Genomic DNA, 21,834 nt, shown 5'->3' with positions numbered 1-21,834 from the left:
TATCTTGAGGTTATCTTGAGATGATTTCGGGGCTTTAGTGTCCCCGCGGCCCGGTCCTCGACCACGCCTCCACCCCCAGGAAGCAGCCCGTGACAACTGACTAACACCCAGGTACCTATTTTACTGCTAGGTAACAGGGGCATAGGGTGAAAGAAACTTTGCCCATTGTTTCTCGCCGGCGCCTGGGATCGAACCCAGGACCACAGGATCACAAGTCCAGTGTGCTGCCCGCTCGGCCGACCGGCTCCCGTTACCCGTTGTGATAATATGTAATACTCATCAATTCTCTAAATTACAATTCTTGAAATACTCAAAAGACATCAGCTTCATATTCACTTTGTGGACCCTTCCTTAGTACTATTCTTCTTCTTTGTGCGTCGGATAGGTGCTTGCATCTATCCGACGCATGCATGGTCCCTCAGTTTCTTTGAACAGGAGCGATTCTCCTTATCAACCTTATTTTTTAAATATTCATATAAAATCAATTTCTTAACATATTGTGATGAAACTTTGATGACTCTTACGCTAAATAATTGGAGTTTTATTTAACATTTTCAAGTAATTTTCGTATAATTCGAATATTTGTTGAACTCCCAGCCCCTTAAGACTGTCCATATTATGATGGATAGAGCTATTAAAATATTATTTAGTGTGTGTAGATTGGAGCTTGAAAAAATTAAGGTAAATCAGTAAATAGTAAACGTTTAGGAACTTTAGAGACATGTGGAAGGAAGAAGCCATGATAACCTGGGATTTTAGGTTCTAGTCCATCTCCCAGAAAGTTCTTCTGAAAGTTTCAAAATGATTTTTCAGTTGATAATATAGTGCACAGTAATTTAGGTTTAGCAAGAAAGAGATACAGCAATCATTACGTTTATGCAGGAGAAACATTTAGGAGAAAAAGCTTCAAATTGATTCCGTCGAATTCATTGATGCAAATATTGATTTATTTATTAGAGAGAATAATTCTTTTCTAAGTCACTTGCAAGTATGGTCGAGCTTTTATGGGTGAAATACGGTTTTCTAATCACCATTAGCAATGAATACTTTCCCAATTACTGTACTAATATGGTCATAAGTCATTCATCAATGCCACCCAACTCCATTTATCACCTGTCTACTGTCTATTTTCTCTATACTTACTTTTGTAAGAATATTGTCTATGTATCACTAACCATCCTTACCAAAGATAATTAGATATATTATATGATGACTGACTAACTTATATGATTGACTGTATTGGGTCAGTCAGTCAGGTGCTGTCACAGTGAGAGGTTGTGTTAGCTGGAGCTCCGATTGTAGTAATATTATTACAGCAACATTGGAAGGATTAGTGAAGGAACTGGTGAATTTAGTTGGAGCTCTGAGGACAGAGCTGGATTCGCTACGGGAGGAGGTACGACAGCTGAAACAACATCAGGAAGAAACAAAGGAGGCGACCAGTGTTAAAAAGACCTCGTCTTGGCAAGTTGTAAAGGACAGGGGTCTTAAGAAGACCTTGGCAAAACCGACACCTAATAGCCTAAGGACTTCTAACGCATTTGATGTGTTAGAGGACGAGTGCTGTGGTGAACCTGTAGTACAACGAGGAGGCAAAGGCAAAGCAACGAGGAACAATGAAGCGCAGGTCCCTCAAAGGAAAAGGGAGGAACGAAGCGAATTTTGGTCGTGGGAGATTCCCAGGTGAGGTATTTAGACAGAACGTTTTGTGCCAGAGATACAGGAAACAGGTTAAGGGTTTGCTATCCGGGAGCTGGTATTGGTGATATTGTTGGAAACATGAAAGATATTATGACGGGAAATGGGAACAAACACATTATTTGTATTAGTGCAGGGGGTAATGATGTTGGGCGAGTTAGGAGTGAGGAACTAATACAGAGATTCAAGACAGCAAAAGAATTAGTTAGGAGCAGGGGAGGAATCCCGATCATATGGTCCATTCTTCCAAGAAAGGGAGTGGGAAATGAATGGATGTCGAGGGCACTTGGTGTCAAATGCCGGCAGGAAAGATATTGCAAATCTAATGCAATATCTTTTATAGACAACTGGGAACACTTCTATGGAGGAAATGAAATGTATGCTCGGGATGGGGTGCATCAATCGAGGGCTGGGGTTGTTGCTGTTGTGAACTCGTTGGAACCAGTGGTTAGAGGTGTTTGTTTGGGTTTAAACTGTTAGTAGATAGTGGTATGGGAATTGATTTGGAGGAAGGAGATAATAAAAGTATGTGTTTGGGGGAGAAAAAAATTGGTAAAATGATCAGGGAAAGAAAAGGGCCTCAAAATAACAATTCACTTAGGGTACACTACACTAACAGTAGAAGTCTAAGAAATAAATAACCGCTGCATTACGTAGGAATGCGGAGGAATTTCTGATGGAGGAGAAGACAGTTGCACAGCGCGATCCGCAGCGCAGCGTGCGGAGCGCCCCGGGGGGCCTATATAAGAAGAGAGGAGGGGACATGCGTTCACAGTACAGGGTCAACCAATAGAATGGGTCGACACCTATCAGTATCTAGGAATCATCCTGGACACACACATGAATTTTAATGCTGAGGTCACATACTTGAGAGAGCGAACTGCAGCCCGGACGGCAATCCTCAGGTCGCTAACCTCCCTTTCTGGAGGAGCCAATCTGCAAGTCCTTCGCACATACTATGTACAGGCAGTCAGATCAGTGATCGATTATGCCGCACCTGCACTCACAAATCTATCACACCAACAGTGGAAAAAGCTTGAAGTTGCCCAAAACAATGCTATGAGAGCTGGACTGGGAGCCCCCATGTGGACCAGGCTTGAAACTCTTAGACTGGAGACGGGTTTGCCCTCTCTACAAGAAAGAATATCACAAAGGACAGCTACAATTATCAATACAATACAATACAATACAATTTTGTTTAGGTAAGGTACATACATACAATAAATTTTTACAAGGATTGGTTGACTTATAGGTAGAGCTAGTACATACAGTGCCTAAAGCCACTATTACGCAAAGCGTTTCGGGCATGATAAACTTAAATGACAAGCTTAATACTAATTGAGCATAATGAGTAGAATGAAAACAAGAAATGAAAACATAGATGAAAAAGCAGCACAAATACAATTATGTCGACAAACAGCGCTCTTTAAAGAAAAAACAGACATTGGTTGACAATAGAAGGGTAAGGTAGGTTACAGGGAATTTATTAGGTATAGCTTCGCTTTTAACTTAAACTGGTTGAGAGAGGTACAGTCTTTAACATGGTTGGGAAGGTCATTCCACATTCTGGGCCCCTTGATTTGTAGAGCATTTCTAGTTTGATTAAGTCGTACTCTAGGAATATCAAAACTGTATTTATTTCTGGTGTGGTGCTCATGGGTTCTGTTACAACCTTCTATGAAGCTTTTGAGATCAGGATTGGCATTATAGTTTAGCGTTTTATATATGTATAATACACATGAGAGAATGTGCAGTGACTTAATGTCTAACATATTCAGAGATTTGAGTAGGGGTACCGAGTGATGTCTGGGGCCAGAATTGGATATTGTCCTAATAGCAGCTTTGTGTTGAGTAATTAGAGGACGTAAGTGATTTTGGGTAGTAGAGCCCCAAGCACAAATACCATAGTTGAGATATGGATAGATAAGGGAGTAATAGAGAGTCACCAGGGCAGGGCGTGGTACATAATATCTGATCTTAGAAAGAATGCCCACAGTTTTTGAAACTTTTTTTGATATGTTTAGAATGTGTCCCTGGAAATTCAGCTTGTAAGATAATTATTAAGTAAGCTGATAATTATTAAGTAATTATCAATAAGATCATTATTTCTTCTGATCCAATCCCAGTACGGCAGGCTTTGGTGGTTGGACTAGGCCAAAACAATGGAAACTCTTGGGTTGCAAGAGCAGGAAAAGTCCTAAACAGACTACATTTAAAAAACATGATTCTTGATAGAGAGGGTGATCATCCACACCCAAATTACACTCCTTCCGCGCCGTGGGAAGAGCCTACTTTCAAAATAGTAATAGAAAGTCTCCCAATGAAAAAGGCTGCCTATGATCCGACAATCCTAAGGCGCATAATAGAAGAGCAAATGTATAGCATAGCAGTAGCAGGAGCCACCCACATCTTCACAGACGGATCGGTGGACACAGAAAATGAGAGAGCTGGCGCTGCTCTTTGCACGACCAGCGTTCAAGCATATTGGAGACTGGGAGGACTAGTATCATCAACCCAAACTGAGCTGTTTGCCATACAACAGGCATTCGCATATGTGATTGCACAAAACACTCAAAATGCAATCATACACACAGACTCAAAAGCTGCACTTCAAATACTAGGACAAAAACAATGGAAAGATAATGTGGAAATAATTACCACCATTTTGTATCTTGGAGCAGTCGCTAAAGGCAAAGGGCTCAACATAACTTTAAACTGGATCCCATCCCATATTGGAATCCCATTAAATGAAAAAGCTGATGAAATTGCTAAATTAGCAACTCGTCATCCAGTGATACATAAAAAAATTCAACCCAGCCTAGAGAACATAAAAAACATCATCACCAAAAAACTCTCACATCTCAACAAAGCCTACCTGCACCAGAGAATAGCTGAAGGTTCGCCATCTGCAACATGGTATCTTCAGGCAACCAAATTAGAAAGGTTTAATATCCCAAAAGGAATCCACAGGGAAATAGCAGTTAGGCTATATAGATTACGTCTAGGTTACAGATGCAACTGGGAGATTGGTGAACCCCGACAGAGAGAGTGCATCTTCTGCCAAACTGCCACAGAAAAGCCATTACTTCACTATCTTCTGGAATGTGAAGCAACCAATGACCTTAGAAGAGCTTTAAGAGTTCCTGAATCATGCAGTGGCCACCCTGAAGCCATCAACACAGCCACTCTCCTGGTCAACAAAGGTGTCCAGCAGCTGGACACCCTCATAAAGACTGTGAAGCAGTATCCTCCCCCGCGATAACAGCTTGATGGTTAAATGCAACCTCAGAATACTGAGAAAAAAAAATGTACCACTTACGGGCTATTCATGCCCGTGCCACCTCTTGGGTGGCTTAATCTTTATCAATCAATCAATCGACATGCGTTTCTCTCTTGCTCCAGCCTCGCTCCGCTTCACAAGTCAAAGGAAAAAAATTTTCGTTTAGCTTCGCAAGAAAGAAGAAAAACTTAGGATTTTTGTGTTCTTAGGACTTCAAGAAACTATGGAAACTACGATTGCTACCCCGATCACAGCCCCCACCCAGGTTGAGTTTAACTCCATGGGCCCTTCAACCTCACATGCTGAAAAGCTAGGGTCGGTCTACACTACTCAACTTTCTCCAAGGTAAAGTGGTTTCTTATGTTCTAATTGTAAAGCTAGGTTCCTCCCAAGTGTCGGCGTGTGCCCAGCGCTGTTCCCCACGTGGCCTGTAGACGGTCCAGCTAGGTCATGCCTAGGCAGGGCATGTTAGGCTGCCCCAGCCCTATTGTCCGACGATTAAATACGGAATTCTTATACACCCTTGCCCTAGCCGCTAGCTTGCCAGAATTATCGTCTGCCGGTTAAGCCCGGGAATTTTATTTATTCAGTATCAACGATGCTAGTTTGCCGGAATTTTGTCTGCCGGTTAAGCCCGGATCCTTTTATGTGGCTCCTAGCTGTGGATTACTAGTCATTTTCGGCTGCCGGTTAGGCCAATTAAATTTTATGCATTTAAATTTTATGAGGCAAGCCACGTGCTGGAATGCCAGTTTTTTTTTTTTGTCTGCCGGTTAAGCCCGAAAATTATATACAGACATTCTTGTTGCCAGAATTCCAGACATAGTTTGGCCAAAAAAATTTTTCTACGGGTTAGGCATAACAATTTTAATGCAGCATCCTTCGCCGCCGGATTTTTAGATTTTCGTCTCCCGGTTATGCCCGGAATTTTTTCTATGCAGCCTCTTTCGCCGCATGAATTGTCCCCGCTGCGTGTTTGCCAGACCTTGGCCCGCCGGTTAAGCCTAACTAAACAATTGTTATCGCCATAGTCCCGGTTACCAACATTATCTTCTTGCTGTTATGGAATTCTCATTAGACAGACGAAAAGGCCCCATTATCACCACACTGGAAACTAACCCCGACTGATGTCGTTACAGCTGATCAACAATCAGGAAAAAGGTCACAAGGCTGTTACACGCACAACGAATAAGGAGTACAACATAAGAAGGATCCCGCCGTTTGGCACACCTTTATTAATTTTTTTTTTCCTCATGTCTCTTTTCGTTACATTCTGGAGCTCTCGCCTTCTAGGCACAAGCTGGTCACAGTCTGGGTTTTTTACATCCTACGGGGTCAGAGATTAGGTTTTAATTCCCAGCAATACGATTAGAAGATGTGTTTTACGCACTAAGAGGTTATTCTTTAATACATTATTACATAATTTTCACTCCACATTATTAATAATAACTATATTCGCAAAGGTTAATTAAGGTTATTTGTCGGACATCATCGGAGGACAACACATGATTCGAGGTAATAGATTCCTTCCTATTGTCTGCAGTGGCCTCTATTCTTTTGGGCTGGTTTGGTCTCGGTCATTACACTTATAAACATCTCTGTTACGCTACTTTAAAAAATTACTGTACTACTAGTACTTATAACTCTTATAAAATGTTCGTCTCTCTACAGTCAAACAGTTGTACAATAGTTACGATTCTCTCCTCTATATTGTGTGTTACTATGTTTTCCCCTATACTTTTTCCTCCCCGTCACTGAATAACTTCTCTAGAACCTTAATTCGGTCTAAATAATTAAGCTGCTTAGATTTCCCAGTTCGTGCGATTCATCTAGGGGGGAATTCATTAATCCTTAAACAGACCTCAGTAAGATTAGGCGCGCGAGATTCTAGTGACGTGCTAATAGGATTACATTTAGGGTTAAGCTTCTTTCTTAATTTTTGTTGGACCTTAAGTCAAGCGGATTATCCTCATTTAATTCTTATTATTTCCCACAAAGACTCATTATCTCCTTAACGTGGTATTTATCGACAGTTAAAATTTTCTGTTTCCTCGTTGAAGGGTAGTCCACATCTGTTTTCCTGTCTGTTTTTTTTTTTTTATTTTCTTTACTTGATGCCTCCCTGTAGGTATTCACTGTAGTCGCACGTTTTCTCCACTATTCAGCTGCCCTTGCTATTGGTTGATAGACCCAGATTTATTCTATCAGCCGCCCTTGCTATTGGACTGCCAGACCTCATGCCTGCCGGTTAAGCCCGGAATTTAATGCAGGCTCCCTCGCTATTGGATTGCTAGACCTATGTCTGCCGGTTAAGCCCGGAATTCTTATGCAGCCGCCCTCGCTATTGTATTTGCCAGACCTATGTCTGCCGGTTGAGCCCGGAATTCTTATGCAGCCGCCCTCGCTATTGTATTTGCCAGACCTATGTCTGCCGGTTGAGCCCGGAATTATTATGCAGCCGCCCTCGCTGTTGTATTGCCAGACCTATGTCTGCCGGTCGAGCCCGGAATTATTATGCAGCCGCCCTCGCTATTGGATTGACAGACTTATGTCTGCCGGTTGAGCCCAAAATTATTATTTTGACCGCCGGTGTAGCAGGAAGCCCCACCAACAACGACTCCAGAAGCTGGAGATCATTGCAATGGACTCGGTAACAAAATTTTTATACTTTGCTGCTCCGAAATTCTTACGGGACAGACGCAAGGACCATATTTCACCGCACCAGACATGAATACCTCTTTTCCATCCCCCCCCCCCCCACATCCACATACTTATGGAGTCAGTGCCGTCCGGACGCACGCATGTCAGTCATGATTTAAATGATTTAAATATTAAAGCTACTTAATTTAACTGAAACTTAATTTTCGCAGTCTCATGCGTTTCGTTTAGTGGGTATCCCAAGATAATCCTTCTTCAGCCCTCGGTAGCGTCGGCGCGCGAGATCTTGTCGCGTCCCAATAGGATTACAGTTAAGGGTTTTTGGGGCTTCCTCTTATTTCGGTCATCGGGTTTTTCCGGATCATATTTAAAAATATACTTGGAAGGGTTTTCTAATTTTACATTTGTTACTTCTATTTTAATCTATACATTAGATATTGGGAATTACTATAGGTAATATAGTGCTGTAAGTAATTCTCGGTAGACGCATGCTTCTTCCCACTCATTCTGGGTTTTATTTCTAGAGGTGGCACGGGCATGGTAATTTAATCTCGGGACTTATTGTTGGTTTCTCTTACATTACGTTATCCTTTCTCAGTCTTATTTTCAATTTATTCCACGTTCCATTTGTAATTCAGTAAGCATGGGGTTGTTATTTATTCTTTTCTCTCCCTTATTCAATTTCTTTATTGGCGTTACTATTGTTTGGTCTGTAGGTCCACATAGGTTCGTCGGCATTCCAACTCAAATATTTTTTTTTTTCATTGGTCCAAATTCTTCCCCATGCCTTTGCGTCATTCTTCATTGGTAATTATCTTTAGTTAGGCGGCGTTCCATTAGCATTAATCAAGTTGTACATTTCGTTTAAGTTTGACAGCCGGCGGAGATGGTATGACATTGTTGGACTTAAAATATCATGGTGGGGGGAAAAAGCCTTGTAGTAGCTATGTCGCCGCCTATTCACTTGCCCCTGTTCCCTTTTTTTCACACAGGGACGAGAATCCGGTCATCCCACCGTCTCCAGCGAGGAAGAGGACACGGGTGGCCTCCAGGAGAGGACACCAACGTGGAAGAGCACGGACGCAGCCATCAAGGACGCGGGCAAAGCCTACTCGCTATGTTTCTCCCTCTTCGGGGACATCATCTGGGGACTCGGAAGTAGAGGATGAGCATGTACCAAGGATCGGACCAGCAGTAATCGCTGAGGCCGGATCAGCGTCACTACCGACACTAATTTCAGCAGAAGACTGGGCAACGCTACAGGAACTTATCACGCAGGCTCGGGATCCCTCTGTGAACGCGGAAAAACACGACGTTGGAAACAACGTGGATGTCACTGCTGGGCAGCCCTCCCCTATAGTAGGACGACCGCGACAAAGAGCCAAGGGCGACACTTCACGGCGACACGACAGTTCCACCAGCACGTCCACGGACGGTGAGTACCAATTAGAAAGCATGTCCACGCCCCCATCACCTGGCAGGGGGCACAGCAAGGCACATACATTCCACGGCTCGGTGAACACGTCCCTCATTCCATTAGAGAGAAGGTTTGGGCGGATAGGTACGTGGATCTCAGGGATCTGCTAGGATATGAAAGGGATGCAAGGCGCCGTGCGACGCAACCTGCATCTGCCTCCGACAAGCAAGCATCCGATAAACAGCTACCGCCTCTAACACCGGACCAGTGGGAGCACGCTTTTGACATATATGCAACGATCTACCTAGAGAAGCACCCGGAGGCAGGGCAGGAGCTGTTCACATACGTTAGATATGTAAAAACAATGAAAACGTCCCTCAGAGGTGACTGGATGTGGTACGACGAGGCTTTCAGGTGGGACAGGGAAAGGTCGGGCTGCCCATGGCGAGCTTACAGACTAGACCTGGAACTGAGGTCAGTACAGCGCATACAGCAGGAGGGTATCATGCGTCTTGTCTCGGGGCGAACGTCAAGAAATTTTCAAGACGAGGCACGAGTCCCGGCAGTTCCCCCAGGCTACTGCTACGCTTTCCACACAAAAGGTCAGGGCTGCCGACAACCCACTTGTGCGTTTTAACATATTTGCCCACGGTGTTACAAGCGACACCCCGCCTACAATCCCTGCTCACAAGTGCACAAAAGATATGGGTATGAGCGGCAACAACGTCGCCCCCCACAGGATACGTATACACAGAACACCGGAATTACAGACGTCCGTGGACGTACCAACGCCGGTCAACGCAGACGCACTTGATGTTTTACTGGTGGGTTACCCACTATGGGAATACATTGTGAGTGGCTTCAAAAGGGGTTTCCTACTTGGCTTTGAAGGGGCGTGGACCCCTCTCTCTTCAAGTAACCCTTCGGACACGACGGAACGCCCGCATATTGTGGGACCAATGCTAGACAAAGAATTGAGACTGGGACGAATCGCGGGACCTTTTGAGGTCCCACCACTCCCGAACTTTAAATGTTCCCCCATAGCTCTGAGAGAAAAATCCACGCCAGGTAAGTTCAGGCTTTTGCATAATCTTAGCTTTCCTTATTCACAACTAAGCGTGAATGCCAACATTCCTAAAGAGTTTTCAACCGTGCACTACCAGAACATCAACGATGCCATCGAGTTGGTTGTCAGGTGTTCGCCAGGGGCGTTCCTGGCAGTGTGACATTGCAGAAGCATTTCGGATCGTGCCAGTACACCCGAGCGATTATCATCTCCTAGGTTTTAATTACGGTGGGCGGTACTATTACGAGAAGATGCTGAGTATGGGAGCTGCCTCCTCCTGCAGGATCTTCGAGACTTTTTCAAGTGGTCTGCAATGGATCCTCGAGGAGAAGTTCAACGTGCGAGGTGTTGTGAAGGTACTCGATGATTTTCTCTTCGCCAGCACTTCTTTCAAAGGATGCCTGCGTGACCTGCGGGTGTTCACCGCTCTCTGCGAACGACTGGGGGTTTCCCTGGCGCCACACAAGACTGAGGGACCGTGCACTCGGCTTACGTTCCTAGGCCTCGAATTAGATGCACGTAGGATGGAAACCAGACTCCCAGAGGACAAGCGGACGAAGTACCAGGCAGAAGTAGAGACGGCGATGGGGAAGAAGTCACTTCCCCTGAGAGACCTTCAGTCGATCATAGGAAGGCTGCAATTCGCCACAGCGGTAATTCCGGGAGGACGGGCTTTCCTAAGACGACTGCACGCGCTCACTAGTGGAGTACAGCGTCCCTTGCGTCTATGCTTTCTGGACGCTGAGGTTCAGTTAGACCTTGTAGCCTGGCGCTCCTTCCTCAATACTTTTAACGGTGTTACGGTATTTCCCCCCGATGGAGGATGGGGGTCAGCTGTGTCTCTATCGATGGGCGCGGACGCCTCTGCTGGAGGGTACGGGCTCACACTGGGGGCAGCATGGTTCCGGGGCATTTGGCCAGATTCATGGAAATGGCTTAACATAGCCCTGCTGGAGCTTTATCCTTTCTATATGGGTATTGCCGTCTTCGCTCAGGTATTGTTCAACAAGAGACTAGTCTGCAGGTCTGATAATGGCGCTGTGGTAAATGTGCTTTCTTCGCTGTCTGCCAAGTGCCCAATTCTTATGCAAATAGTCAGGCCTCTGGCCGTACTCCTGCTTACGCATAATATAACACTTCTCCCATCACACATTCCCGGCAAGCTTAATACAGTTTGTGATGCCCTTTCACGATTACAGGTCCTGCCGCACAAGTTCCTCAGGGAAGCGGGCCTCGCAGAGAAACCAGCCGACGTGCCGCACAATTTTCTGCCCCACAACTTCGCCCTGCAACTTTGAGGACCCTACTCAATTCACTGCAACCTACAACACGGAGGGCATATCAGGCAAAATGGGCAGAGTACGTGGGCTATGTTGCGGGGGAACGGCGTGGGATTCACCCTCTTGATGCCCCAACTTCAACACTTGCGAATTTCCTAGTCTCTGCTTACGCGGGGTTTGGTCTTCCGCTCGCTGAGCACTTACCTAGCGGCTATAGCTTTCATCTTCAAACTGAATGGTCGAAAGGACCCCACACGTAAATTCGTTGTAACTCAGCTGATAAAAGGAGCAAGAAAAGCTTCACGGCGGTCAACGATACGGCGTCTTCCTGTGACTAGGCGCCTACTACACCGTCTTCTACGATCCCTGGGAAAAGTATGTACGTCGGAGCACGATAAAAAGTGCTACAGGGCAATTTTTTCCTTGGCTTTTCACGCATGCCTGCGCCCTGGGGAAGTAGTCTACGCTGCGAACGGCCAACACACTCTCCGGCTAGAACAGGTAACACTTACAAGCACACGACTTGATATACTACTCGGTTCCTACAAACACAATGCGGGTCGCACGCCTACGCTATCTTTGAAGGTGAACACCAATAACAGGTACTGCCCGGTCCGAGCCCTCTCAAAATACCTCGCCCTACGGGGTACCGCGCCAGGACCCATTTTCCTCAATGCACACGGCGCCCCTGTGACGAGGCAAGACTTCTCTTGGACGCTCCGAGGCGCCCTGGCAGCTTTGGGTCTTCCTCCCAAAGACTACGCCCCACATTCCTTCCGGATTGGGCGGGCCACGCAGCTGTCACTTGACGGTCATGTACACGACACGATTAAGGCCGTTGGTCGGTGGAGGAGTGACGTTTTTCACTCTTACGTCAGGCAAGATGTCATCATGCTTCCACATTGAAAACATTACGCGGCCAGCAGGCACTCGCCCCTTCGGGGGGTGGGGGGGGGGGTCCGGCCAGCTGGCTCTGCGAGTGGGGGTGCAGCGCCGGCCCCTAAGTATTACGCTGTCCGCAGCTACTTACTCTCACTTGTAAGAGTATTGTTAAATTTGTCCTATAGGTGTATTCTACAGCTACTAGTAATTTACCATTTCACATTATGTCTGGGATTGGCGCATTATTTCTGTCATGTGTTAGGCCACTATATGATACTCTATAAGCCCTGATTCTACTTGAAAATTATGTAAACGTTTGCCTTACTTGTACCAATAGTTAATAAGGATTCCGCGTTCTGCAGACCATGTTCTATTTAGTTACCGGATATAAGCATATGTATTAATGTTATTTAAGTCATTGTAGTCAAGTTATACATGTATTTATGCTGTTGTAAAATTATACAAGTTATCCTGTTCATTAACATGGTCTGAAAAATTTATTTATTTGTTTCTACTAAAAAATTAAATAAAATAGGTCCCAATGCTGTCGGTGTCTCATTCCTCCGTTATCAGAAAAATAAACGATTTAAATACTCTTGTCTGCACAGAAAAAATAGATATTATCGCGCTTACCGAAACGCGAAAGAATGTAGAAAATAGAGAACTATTAGCTGAATATAAAATAAATGGATTTAAACTATTTCACACAGATAGGTAGATTAGACGAGGTTGGGAAGTAGCCATATACGTTAGGGACAATTTGAAATGTAGTCTCAAAGAGGGAATCAAGTCTGAGCCACACACAGAAACTATTTGGATAGAATTAAACGAAAAAGCAAATAATATTATAATAGGAGTTATATATAGGCCACCAAATTTAGACAGAATGGAAGCAAAGCATCTATGGGATGAAATATCTAGAACATCTAGATCTAACAGTATTTATGTCATGGGTGACTTTAATTTTAGTGGAATAAACTGGTTGAACAAAACAGGGAATAATGAAGCAGAAGATTTTCTAGAATTAATTGACGATTGCTTTCTTACGCAACACATTAAGGAACCAACGCGGGAAAATAATATTTAGAGTTAGTGTTATCTAACAGGGAAACACAAATTAATGACATCGAAATAGGGAAGAAGCTAGGGAACAGTGATCATAAAGAAATCAGATTTAGCAAAGAATGGAATAGATCTGTAGGAGAAAATTCTGTTAAAGTACCTGATTTTCGAAAAGTTAATTTCAATATTTAAGACATTCAAGAAATTTATTGGGTCAAATTTATTTTATTTATTTATTTTTTATTTATTTATTTATGCATATACAAGAATGTACATAAGGAATGTGAGGATACAAATGTGGTAATTACAGTCTTGTAAAGCCACTAGCACGCGCAGCGTTTCGGGCAGGTCCTTAATCTAAGAAAATTTTAAGGACGTAAATACTTGCAAAATTATAGACAAAAAATGATAACAGATTGCATGAAATGAAAAAAAGATGAGAGAAAATTGTAGGTACAGTATATTAAAGCACATAGGTAGCTAAGATTGATTGCAATGACAGCTTGAATGGTAGTTGACAAAAAAAAAATTTGTAGGCATAATACAGCAGAAACAATAAATAAATTGGAAAGTCTTGGGTATGGGGTGTGGGCCGGTTTTAGAGCTAGACGTGAACATAAGAACAAAGGTAACTGCAGAAGGCCTATTGGCCCATACGAGGCAGCTCCTATCTATAACCACCCAATCCCACTCATATACTTGTCCAACCCGCGCTTGAAACAATCGAGGGACCCCACATCCACCACGTTACGCGGCAATTGGTTCCACAAATCAACAACCCTGTTACTGAACCAGTATTTACCCAAGTCTGTCCTAAATCTAAACTTATCCAATTTATACCCATTGTTTCGTGTTCTGTCTTGTGTTGATATTTTTAATATCCTATTAATATCCCCCATGTTATGTCCATTCATCCACTTGTAAACCTCTATCATGTCACCCCTAACTCTTTGCCTTTCCAGTGAATGCAACTTAAGCTTTGTTAATCTTTCTTCATATGAAAGATTTCTAATTTGGGGAATTAACTTAGTCATCCTACGTTGGACACGTTCAAGTGAATTTATATCCATTCTATAATACGGCGACCAAAACTGAACTGCATAATCTAAATGGGGCCTAACCAGAGAAAGATATAGCTTAAGAACCACACCAGGTGTCTTGTTACTAATGCTGCGATTAATAAATCCCAGTGTCCTATTCGCCTTATTACGAACATTCATGCATTGATCCTTTTGTTTTAAATTCTTACTAATCATAACTCCCAGATCCCTTTCGCAATCCGACTTCACAATCTCAACACCATCTAGCTCGTATCTTGTAACCCTATCATCATTACCTAACCTCAGAACTTTACATTTATCAGCATTAAACTGCATCTGCCAATCCTTTGACCATTTCAAAACCCTATCTATATCAAATTGAAGTGATAGTGAGTCCTCCTCCGAATTAATTTCCCTACCGATTTTCGTATCATATAGCACCCCCAATACCATGAGTTTCTATTTTTTTAATTAGTCTTTCATGTGGCACTGTATCAAAAGCTTTGCTAAAGTCAAGGTACACAACATCACAATCCTTACCACTATCAACTGCCTCAACTATGCCAGAATAAAAAGTTAGCAAATTTGTTAAACATGAACGGCCATTTGTAAAACCATGTTGCGACTCATTTATTAATTTATGTTTTTCAAGATGGAGACGAATTGTATTTGCAATTATTGATTCAAGTAACTTTCCCACAATAGACGTTAGGCTAATTGGCCGATAGTTTGACGCAAGTGATCTATCTCCTTTCTTAAAAATTGGTACCACATTAGCTACCTTCCATGACTCTGGCACTCTGCCTGACCCTATTGATTTATTAAATATGGTAGACAGTAACTCGGAAAGCTCCTCTTTGCATTCTTTAAGCACCCTGGCAAACACTTCATCCGGCCCTGGGGATTTGTTTGGTTTTAGTTTTTCTAATTGTTTAATTACATCCTCCCTGGTAACTGCTAAACTAGTCAACCTGTCCTCATCCCCACCCACATAGACTTGTTCGGCTGAAGGCATATTGTTAAGTTCTTCTTTAGTAAATACAGATATAAAATATTTGTTAAAAATACTACTCATCTCCTTGTCATTATCCGTTATTTGACCTGTCTCAGATTTTAATGGACCTATATTTCTCCACTTTGGGTCATTAGTATTCGATCTATTCAATTTGTATGGTATACTACGTTCCTGTGCTTTGTTTAGAATATTCTTAAATATGTTATATATAAAATCCACATCGAAATCCCCTTTTACGTCACCTATCGCTGGGTTCATGTCTCGCTCCAAGACCGGCCCACACCCCATACCCAAGACTTTCCAATCTATTTGACCCAAAAAATTTCTTAGGCTATTAAAATCAGCATTTCGAAAATCTGGCACTTTAACAGAATTTTCTCCTACAGGTCTATTCCATTCTATGCTAAATCTGATTACTTTGTGATCACTGTTCCCTAGCTCACTCCCTATTTCGATGTCATTAATTTGTGTTTCCCTGTTAGTTAACACTAAATCTAAAATATTATTTTCGGCGTTGGTTCCTTAATGTGTTGCGTAAGAAAGCAATCGTCAATTAATTCTAGAAAATCTTCTGCTTCACTATTCCCTGTTTTGTTCACCCAGTTTATTCCACTAAAATTAAAGTCACCCATGACATAAATACTGTTAGATCTAGATGCTCTAGATATTTCATCCCATAGATGCTTTGCTTCCATTCTGTCTAAATTTGGTGGCCTATATATAACTCCTATTATAATATTATTTGCTTTTTCGTTTAATTCTATCCAAACAGTTTCTGTGTGTGGCTCAGTTTTGATTCCCTGTTTGAGACTACATTTCAAATTGTCCCTAACATATATGGCTTCTCCCCTTTCTCGTCTAATATATCTCTCTGTGTGAAATAGTTTAAATCCGTTTTTGATATTCAGCTAATAGTTCTCTATTTTCTACATTCATCCACGTTTCGGTAAGTGCAATAATATCTATTTTTTCTGTGCAGACAAGAGCATTTAATTCGTTAATTTTATTTCTTAGACTTCTACTGTTAGTGTAATATACCCTAAGTGAATTGTTATTTTGAGGCCCTTTTCTTTCCCTGATCATTTTGCCAATTCTTTTTTCCCACGAACACATATTTTTATTACCTCCTTCCTCCAAATCAATTCCCATACCACTATCTACTAACAGTTTAAACCCAAACAAACACCTCTAATCACTGATTCCAACGAGTTCGCAACAGCAACAACCCCAGCCCTGGATAGATGCACCCCATCACGAGCATACATTTCATTTCTTCCATAGAAGTGTTCCCAGTTGTCTATGAAAGATATTGCATTTGATTTGCAATATCTTACCAGCCTGCAATTGACACCAAGTGCCCTCGACATCCATTCATTTCCCACTCCCTTTCTTGGAAGAATGTCACATATGATCGGGATTCCATCCTTGCTCCCAACTAATTCAATGGCTGTCCTCTGTATTAGTTCCTCACTCCTAACTCGTCCAACATCATTACCCCCTGCACTAATACAAATAATGGGTTTGTTCCCATTTCCCGTCATAATATCATTCATGTTTCCAACAATATCACCAATACCAGCTCCCGGATAGCAAACCCTTAACCTGTTTCCTGTATCTCTGGCATAAAACGTTCTGTCTAAATACCTCACCTGGGAATCTCCCACAACCAAAATTCGCTTTGGTACCTCCTTAACTTTCCGAGCAGCCTGAGGGGCCTGCACTCCGCCGCTCCTCGCTGGTTTCCATTCCGATTGAACTGCAGGCTCACCACAGCACTCGTCCTCCAACACGGCAAATGAATTTGCTGTCCTTAGTGTGAGGAGATGGTTCACCAGCTCACTTACAATAGTGCTCTTATGCCTGTGGTAGCCAGTACACTTGTTAAGTGCACTTGTTAAGTGGGCGGACTTAAGTTTGGTAACCAGGGACCGAAACATCTAGTGTTTGGGCTCATGTGAGAGCCCCAGTCCTCAGCAGTCCAGAAATGTTACCCTGGCCGGAGTAACACGTCTGTGGACAGTGCTAGAGCTGATAGCATCATCTCCTTGTATGGCATGAGGCGAGACTCAACTTTGCGCGGGAACAGCTAGGCCGCAGGCGTGGGTGAGCTGTGGGCCTCCCGCGCTCGCTAGCCACTTGAGTCGTTGTCATGGAAACAGCCGCCATCTTAGTAAACATCTTGAGCCGCCATGTTGGTCTGCCATCTTGGAGTTGCCCTAGGGGCTATGCTACACCGTCGCTGATTGGATGAGAGGGGTAGGCCGCTGTATGCCTTCCTCTCATTGGTTATTTTGAGGAGGACGCGGGGATCGCCGGTGTAAGCATCATTCTGAACCCAGCTGCCACCTTGTCAAGACGCTTCCTGTACTCAGTTTGGCCAAATTGAAGTATAGGGCGCCATGGTGGCTGGACTACCCAACTGCTTCACTTCCTGCTTCACCTACGACAGCGGTCGTCACAGAATCCGGCCGAAGTCGTCGCTTGGAGGGGAGAAAGACATTGTGTACAGTGGGTAGAGGTACAGTGATCTGGGATCGTGGGGTAATGTGCATACGAGCAGTAACGGACTCGTAGATCCCATACCAGTGATGATTAGACTTGCTAGTGCTCTGTAGCAGTCGATGGGAACGGGGAAATTCGTGTCAGTGTTAAGGCAGATTTCCCATGTTTGTGTGAGACGCTATCGTTGTGCGCGTCACCTGGGTACGAACGCTTCACTTCACCGGTGGGTCGAGGGTGCGAACTCAGCCGTGTTGAGTGGGAGGGGTTCGAGTGCGTGCCAATTGTACGAAAAAATACCACGTAAGGTACTACCGCCGCCTACCGCTGCCCTGAGCGAGCCAGCCACCGGAAGCGGGGTGCCTGATGTATGGGAATGGTGTGTAGTCGGCAGTGTGAATGAGTAAGTACTTATGTGTGTATTTCTGGTGATCAGTTAGTCTCTAAAAGCTTGAATTCGAGGTCAAGTGTTCCATCACATTGTCACGCAGCACCTGTGGAGGTGGAGTGAAGTGTGGGCGAGGAGATAATCATCCTTGTTGTCATCTTGTCAGTCCAGAGGGACTTACGTCTGGTGTACACAGACGTACAGTGTGTGTGTGTGTGGGTACACACGGGAACAGAGTATACATAGATTAGCCAAGGACTGAGAGGATGTCCATGTAATAATTATATTATTCCATTGTGGTAATAATTTTTGATCGTCCGTGGGACGGAGTGATATCATTTCCATGTGTGGTCTTGCAGGTGTGGAATTCAAACACTGAGCTCAGTGTTATGTGTAACGCCAGTGATTCCTGGCAATGATTATTGTGGAGTGTACCACAGTGTGGTTTTAATTTCTTGTATTGTTCCCAGGGCTGTGACAAGTGTGATTTATATTTATATATATATGTATTAACGTAATTTTGGTAGAATTTGGTGAGTGACGAGGCTGTCTGGAGAGACCACCAGCGATCTGTCGAGTAAGGTAACTCTCGAGAGTATTTATCGACATGCGTGATCGATAAATCACTCACCCATGTGATTTAAGGAGTGCGAGATCTCCTTAGTGTTCCCAATAACGTTTGATAGCTGTAGGCTACATGTGTCAGCAGTAATTATATATATATATATATATATAATCATAGTGTCACGGTGCCCAGTGTTATTGTGTCATTTACTGTGTGGTGATTGAAATATATTGTCCTATGTTCTAGGGGTTATTGAGAGCACTGGGGTCATTTGCAACAGCAAGTAAGTAAGTAAGTGTTGTGCAGTATTCTAATACTTGTAAATTAGAGTACTTGCCGTGTGTGTTATTGCAGAGGGGTTGTTATTTGATGGTGATTGTTGCTAGTGTTGAGCATCACCGTATGTGATTGCAGTTCAGTAAAGTTATTGTGGGGCAGTGTTCTAGAGGGTTCATGTTCTGTATGTTATTTTACTAAATTCTGCAGTATTGTCATTGCAACCGGATTGTAACGTAAATCACTGTGATTTGTTAGTGTGATTTGTCATTGTCGTGGGTGAACTCGGCTGTAGACGAGTACTGGGGTACACATATATTCTCCTGTTATCTGGTAGGACATCGAAGTCCAGTATTCAGTGAGGTGATTGCGAGGCAATTAATATAACGTAACCAAGGGAACACCCATTGCTTTAAGAGAATTTGTTCTTTGACAATTTGAGTAACGTAGAATACGTTTGGGTTAATTTACTTTCCTGCAAGCAGCTACGGTAGTCTCGAGGAGCCTAGCCATCAGCCAGATAAGAATTAGAGTATTGTCTGTCGTAATTAACGGTCAGTGGGCCGGGTAATTGACGTGTTTCAGGAAGCCAAAGTAATTAACCTCGATCCTTGTTTGATCAACTCACACGAAGGCTATATTGTTCCATTAACGTAACGTCGTTATTTATCTGCCCGGAGGTACCGGCACTTGATTGACTCGTGGGAAGAGTAACGTCATTTTAGAATAACGTAAACGTGGTGCTAATTACTGTTATTAGCCACCTGAATTGGTCTGAGTATGGAAGGCTTAGACGGAATTCATACCTTAATGTAAATTGCTGAGCCAGTGTGAAAGGTTGCGTATTTTAATTGATTAATTATTGATCTTGAGGATAGTAATTAATTACTCTAAAGGTAATCACGAGTGATTACCGTTCTCTTAGCACTTTGGACATTGTAAACCAGAGTTTACCATCGCTGAGTGATTAGTAACCGATTAACGTAAATTAACGTAACTAGTAAAGAGATTAATCAGCTGTCTGGTAGTACAGGGATTAATGAGATTTTCTCACTGAATGCTCGACGGGTAGAGTGTTGTGTAATTTCTGCGTTACTAGTGACAGTTGTTAGAGTTATTAATTTAACGTAAATGTTACCTTGTTATTAACGTAAATGCTATTGTTATTGATTGTTGATCGTCCGTGGGACGGAGTGTTAACGTAAGGATTAATTTGAGGAAGGGTGCTGGAGTTGCCAGTGAACCCATTAGTTATTGATGTCATTGAAAGACTACTGATTTGATTGCATTGCAACCGCTATTGCAGGTGTAGACTGCACTAAGGCGTAGAACAGTTAGGAGGTTACTGGAGACGTGTTTCAGAACCTACTGTGTCATTTGTTGTAATTGTGATTATAGATCTGTTAGTTCTTGCTTGCTTGTTGATTCCTCTGTGGTCACGCTTATGTTCGAGTTAGTTCATTATGCAGTCCGAGGGGCTGGTGTCTAGCTGTCATTGATAGTGTCACAGGAAGGATTTCGAGTAACATCATTGACATTTCTTTTTGTTTTGTTGTACTAGTTAGTACTTTATTGAATAAACTAAGTTGTTATGGTTAACACTGTCTTTTCGTTACACCCCCACACATTATTATTGTTATGCAAATGTTCTTCACACTCGACTAATAAAATTGTGACTAATTCTGAGCTTTGGATCAAATATACGGCACCACCTACTTGACCTACTCGTTAGATTCGCTTTGGCGAATGGCGAAGGTCGTCGGCCTAGTGGAGGGGATTTCAATTTCCATTGGGGTCTCGGCGTTTGCTCGCGCCTAGTCAATTGTTCATACATGGTCCCAAAGTGAGGAATGAGCTGCTTACTACACTGGTGTGTTAGCTAAGCAAGTCCTTCCTCAGGCGACCTAATTGAATATCACGACAGGAATAAAGGTTAAAGAATAAAGAAAATTCTTAGAAATTTTCCGAGCTCAATTCCTTATACCAATTACATTTTATTCCAAACTTCTCACAAGTTACAACACAAAAACTCTCACATCATGGCGCCCAACGTGGGGCCGTAGACTTTTGATTCATAATCAGAAAAGTAAGACTCATCAAGTTGAGAAACCTATGAAGAAAGGTGTGCAGAACATATCAGAACAATATTGCTGTGGGTGTGTTTGTTGTCGGTTAGCAAGATTAGGTACACACACACCTCACACACAGAATGGATGATTATTAATGGGATAAGTACATAGATCTGTATGTGACTAGGTATGGCGTGCTGCCAAAGGATAGAAACATTCGCACAGATGAGGAATGTCGGCAGTATGTTGAGGACCATAAGGCCTATGTACGGCGTCTGCGTCTAGAAAGAGCAAACAGAAGTGATCTAGGGGACAAGGGAGTTTCCCTAGCCGACCGTGGTATAGTCGGTATGTCAGGGGGTGTGGGATTGAGTCCACCCCAGGAGAAGGAAGGGGAGTCGCGACCCCAGCCTAGGCTAAGGACTGATTCATTGGGCCACAGAAACGTTTTGTTAGAAGTAGTCAATCAGATACCAGAACAACCTCTCAAGAGGGGGACTGAACAACCCCAGGAGGAAATGACTTTACAGTACCTAGCAGCTCAAGCTGATGGTTTTAAACTGCAAGGAGTTAATAAGGCCAAGTTCGAGGCCATCATGTGGAATGCCCACCACGAGAGATTGACTAGATTGGAAATTG

At 43.2% G+C, this 21,834-nt stretch overlaps 1 protein-coding gene across 1 annotated transcript; it reads left to right on the top strand.

Annotated features, from left to right (window-relative positions):
* Positions 1–10,226: 10,226 nt before the first annotated feature.
* LOC138357256 (uncharacterized) lies at positions 10,227–11,417 on the top strand. Its single transcript, XM_069313918.1, has one exon. It carries the CDS (start codon positions 10,227–10,229, stop codon positions 11,415–11,417), a length of 1,191 nt encoding a protein of 396 aa, XP_069170019.1.
* The last annotated feature ends 10,417 nt before the right edge of the window (positions 11,418–21,834 follow it).

Source organism: Procambarus clarkii, chromosome 76 (assembly GCF_040958095.1).
Source record: "Procambarus clarkii isolate CNS0578487 chromosome 76, FALCON_Pclarkii_2.0, whole genome shotgun sequence".
Lineage (NCBI taxonomy): Eukaryota > Metazoa > Arthropoda > Malacostraca > Decapoda > Cambaridae > Procambarus > Procambarus clarkii.
The sequence above is the reverse complement of the archived record's forward strand: the minus strand, read 5'-3'. Positions and strand labels throughout refer to the sequence as shown.

What these genes read in the sequence shown, in the direction of transcription:
- LOC138357256 (XM_069313918.1), top strand. Translation starts at nt 10,227, where the DNA reads ATGCCATCGAGTTGGTTGTCAGGTGTTCGCCAGGGGCGTTCCTGGCAG.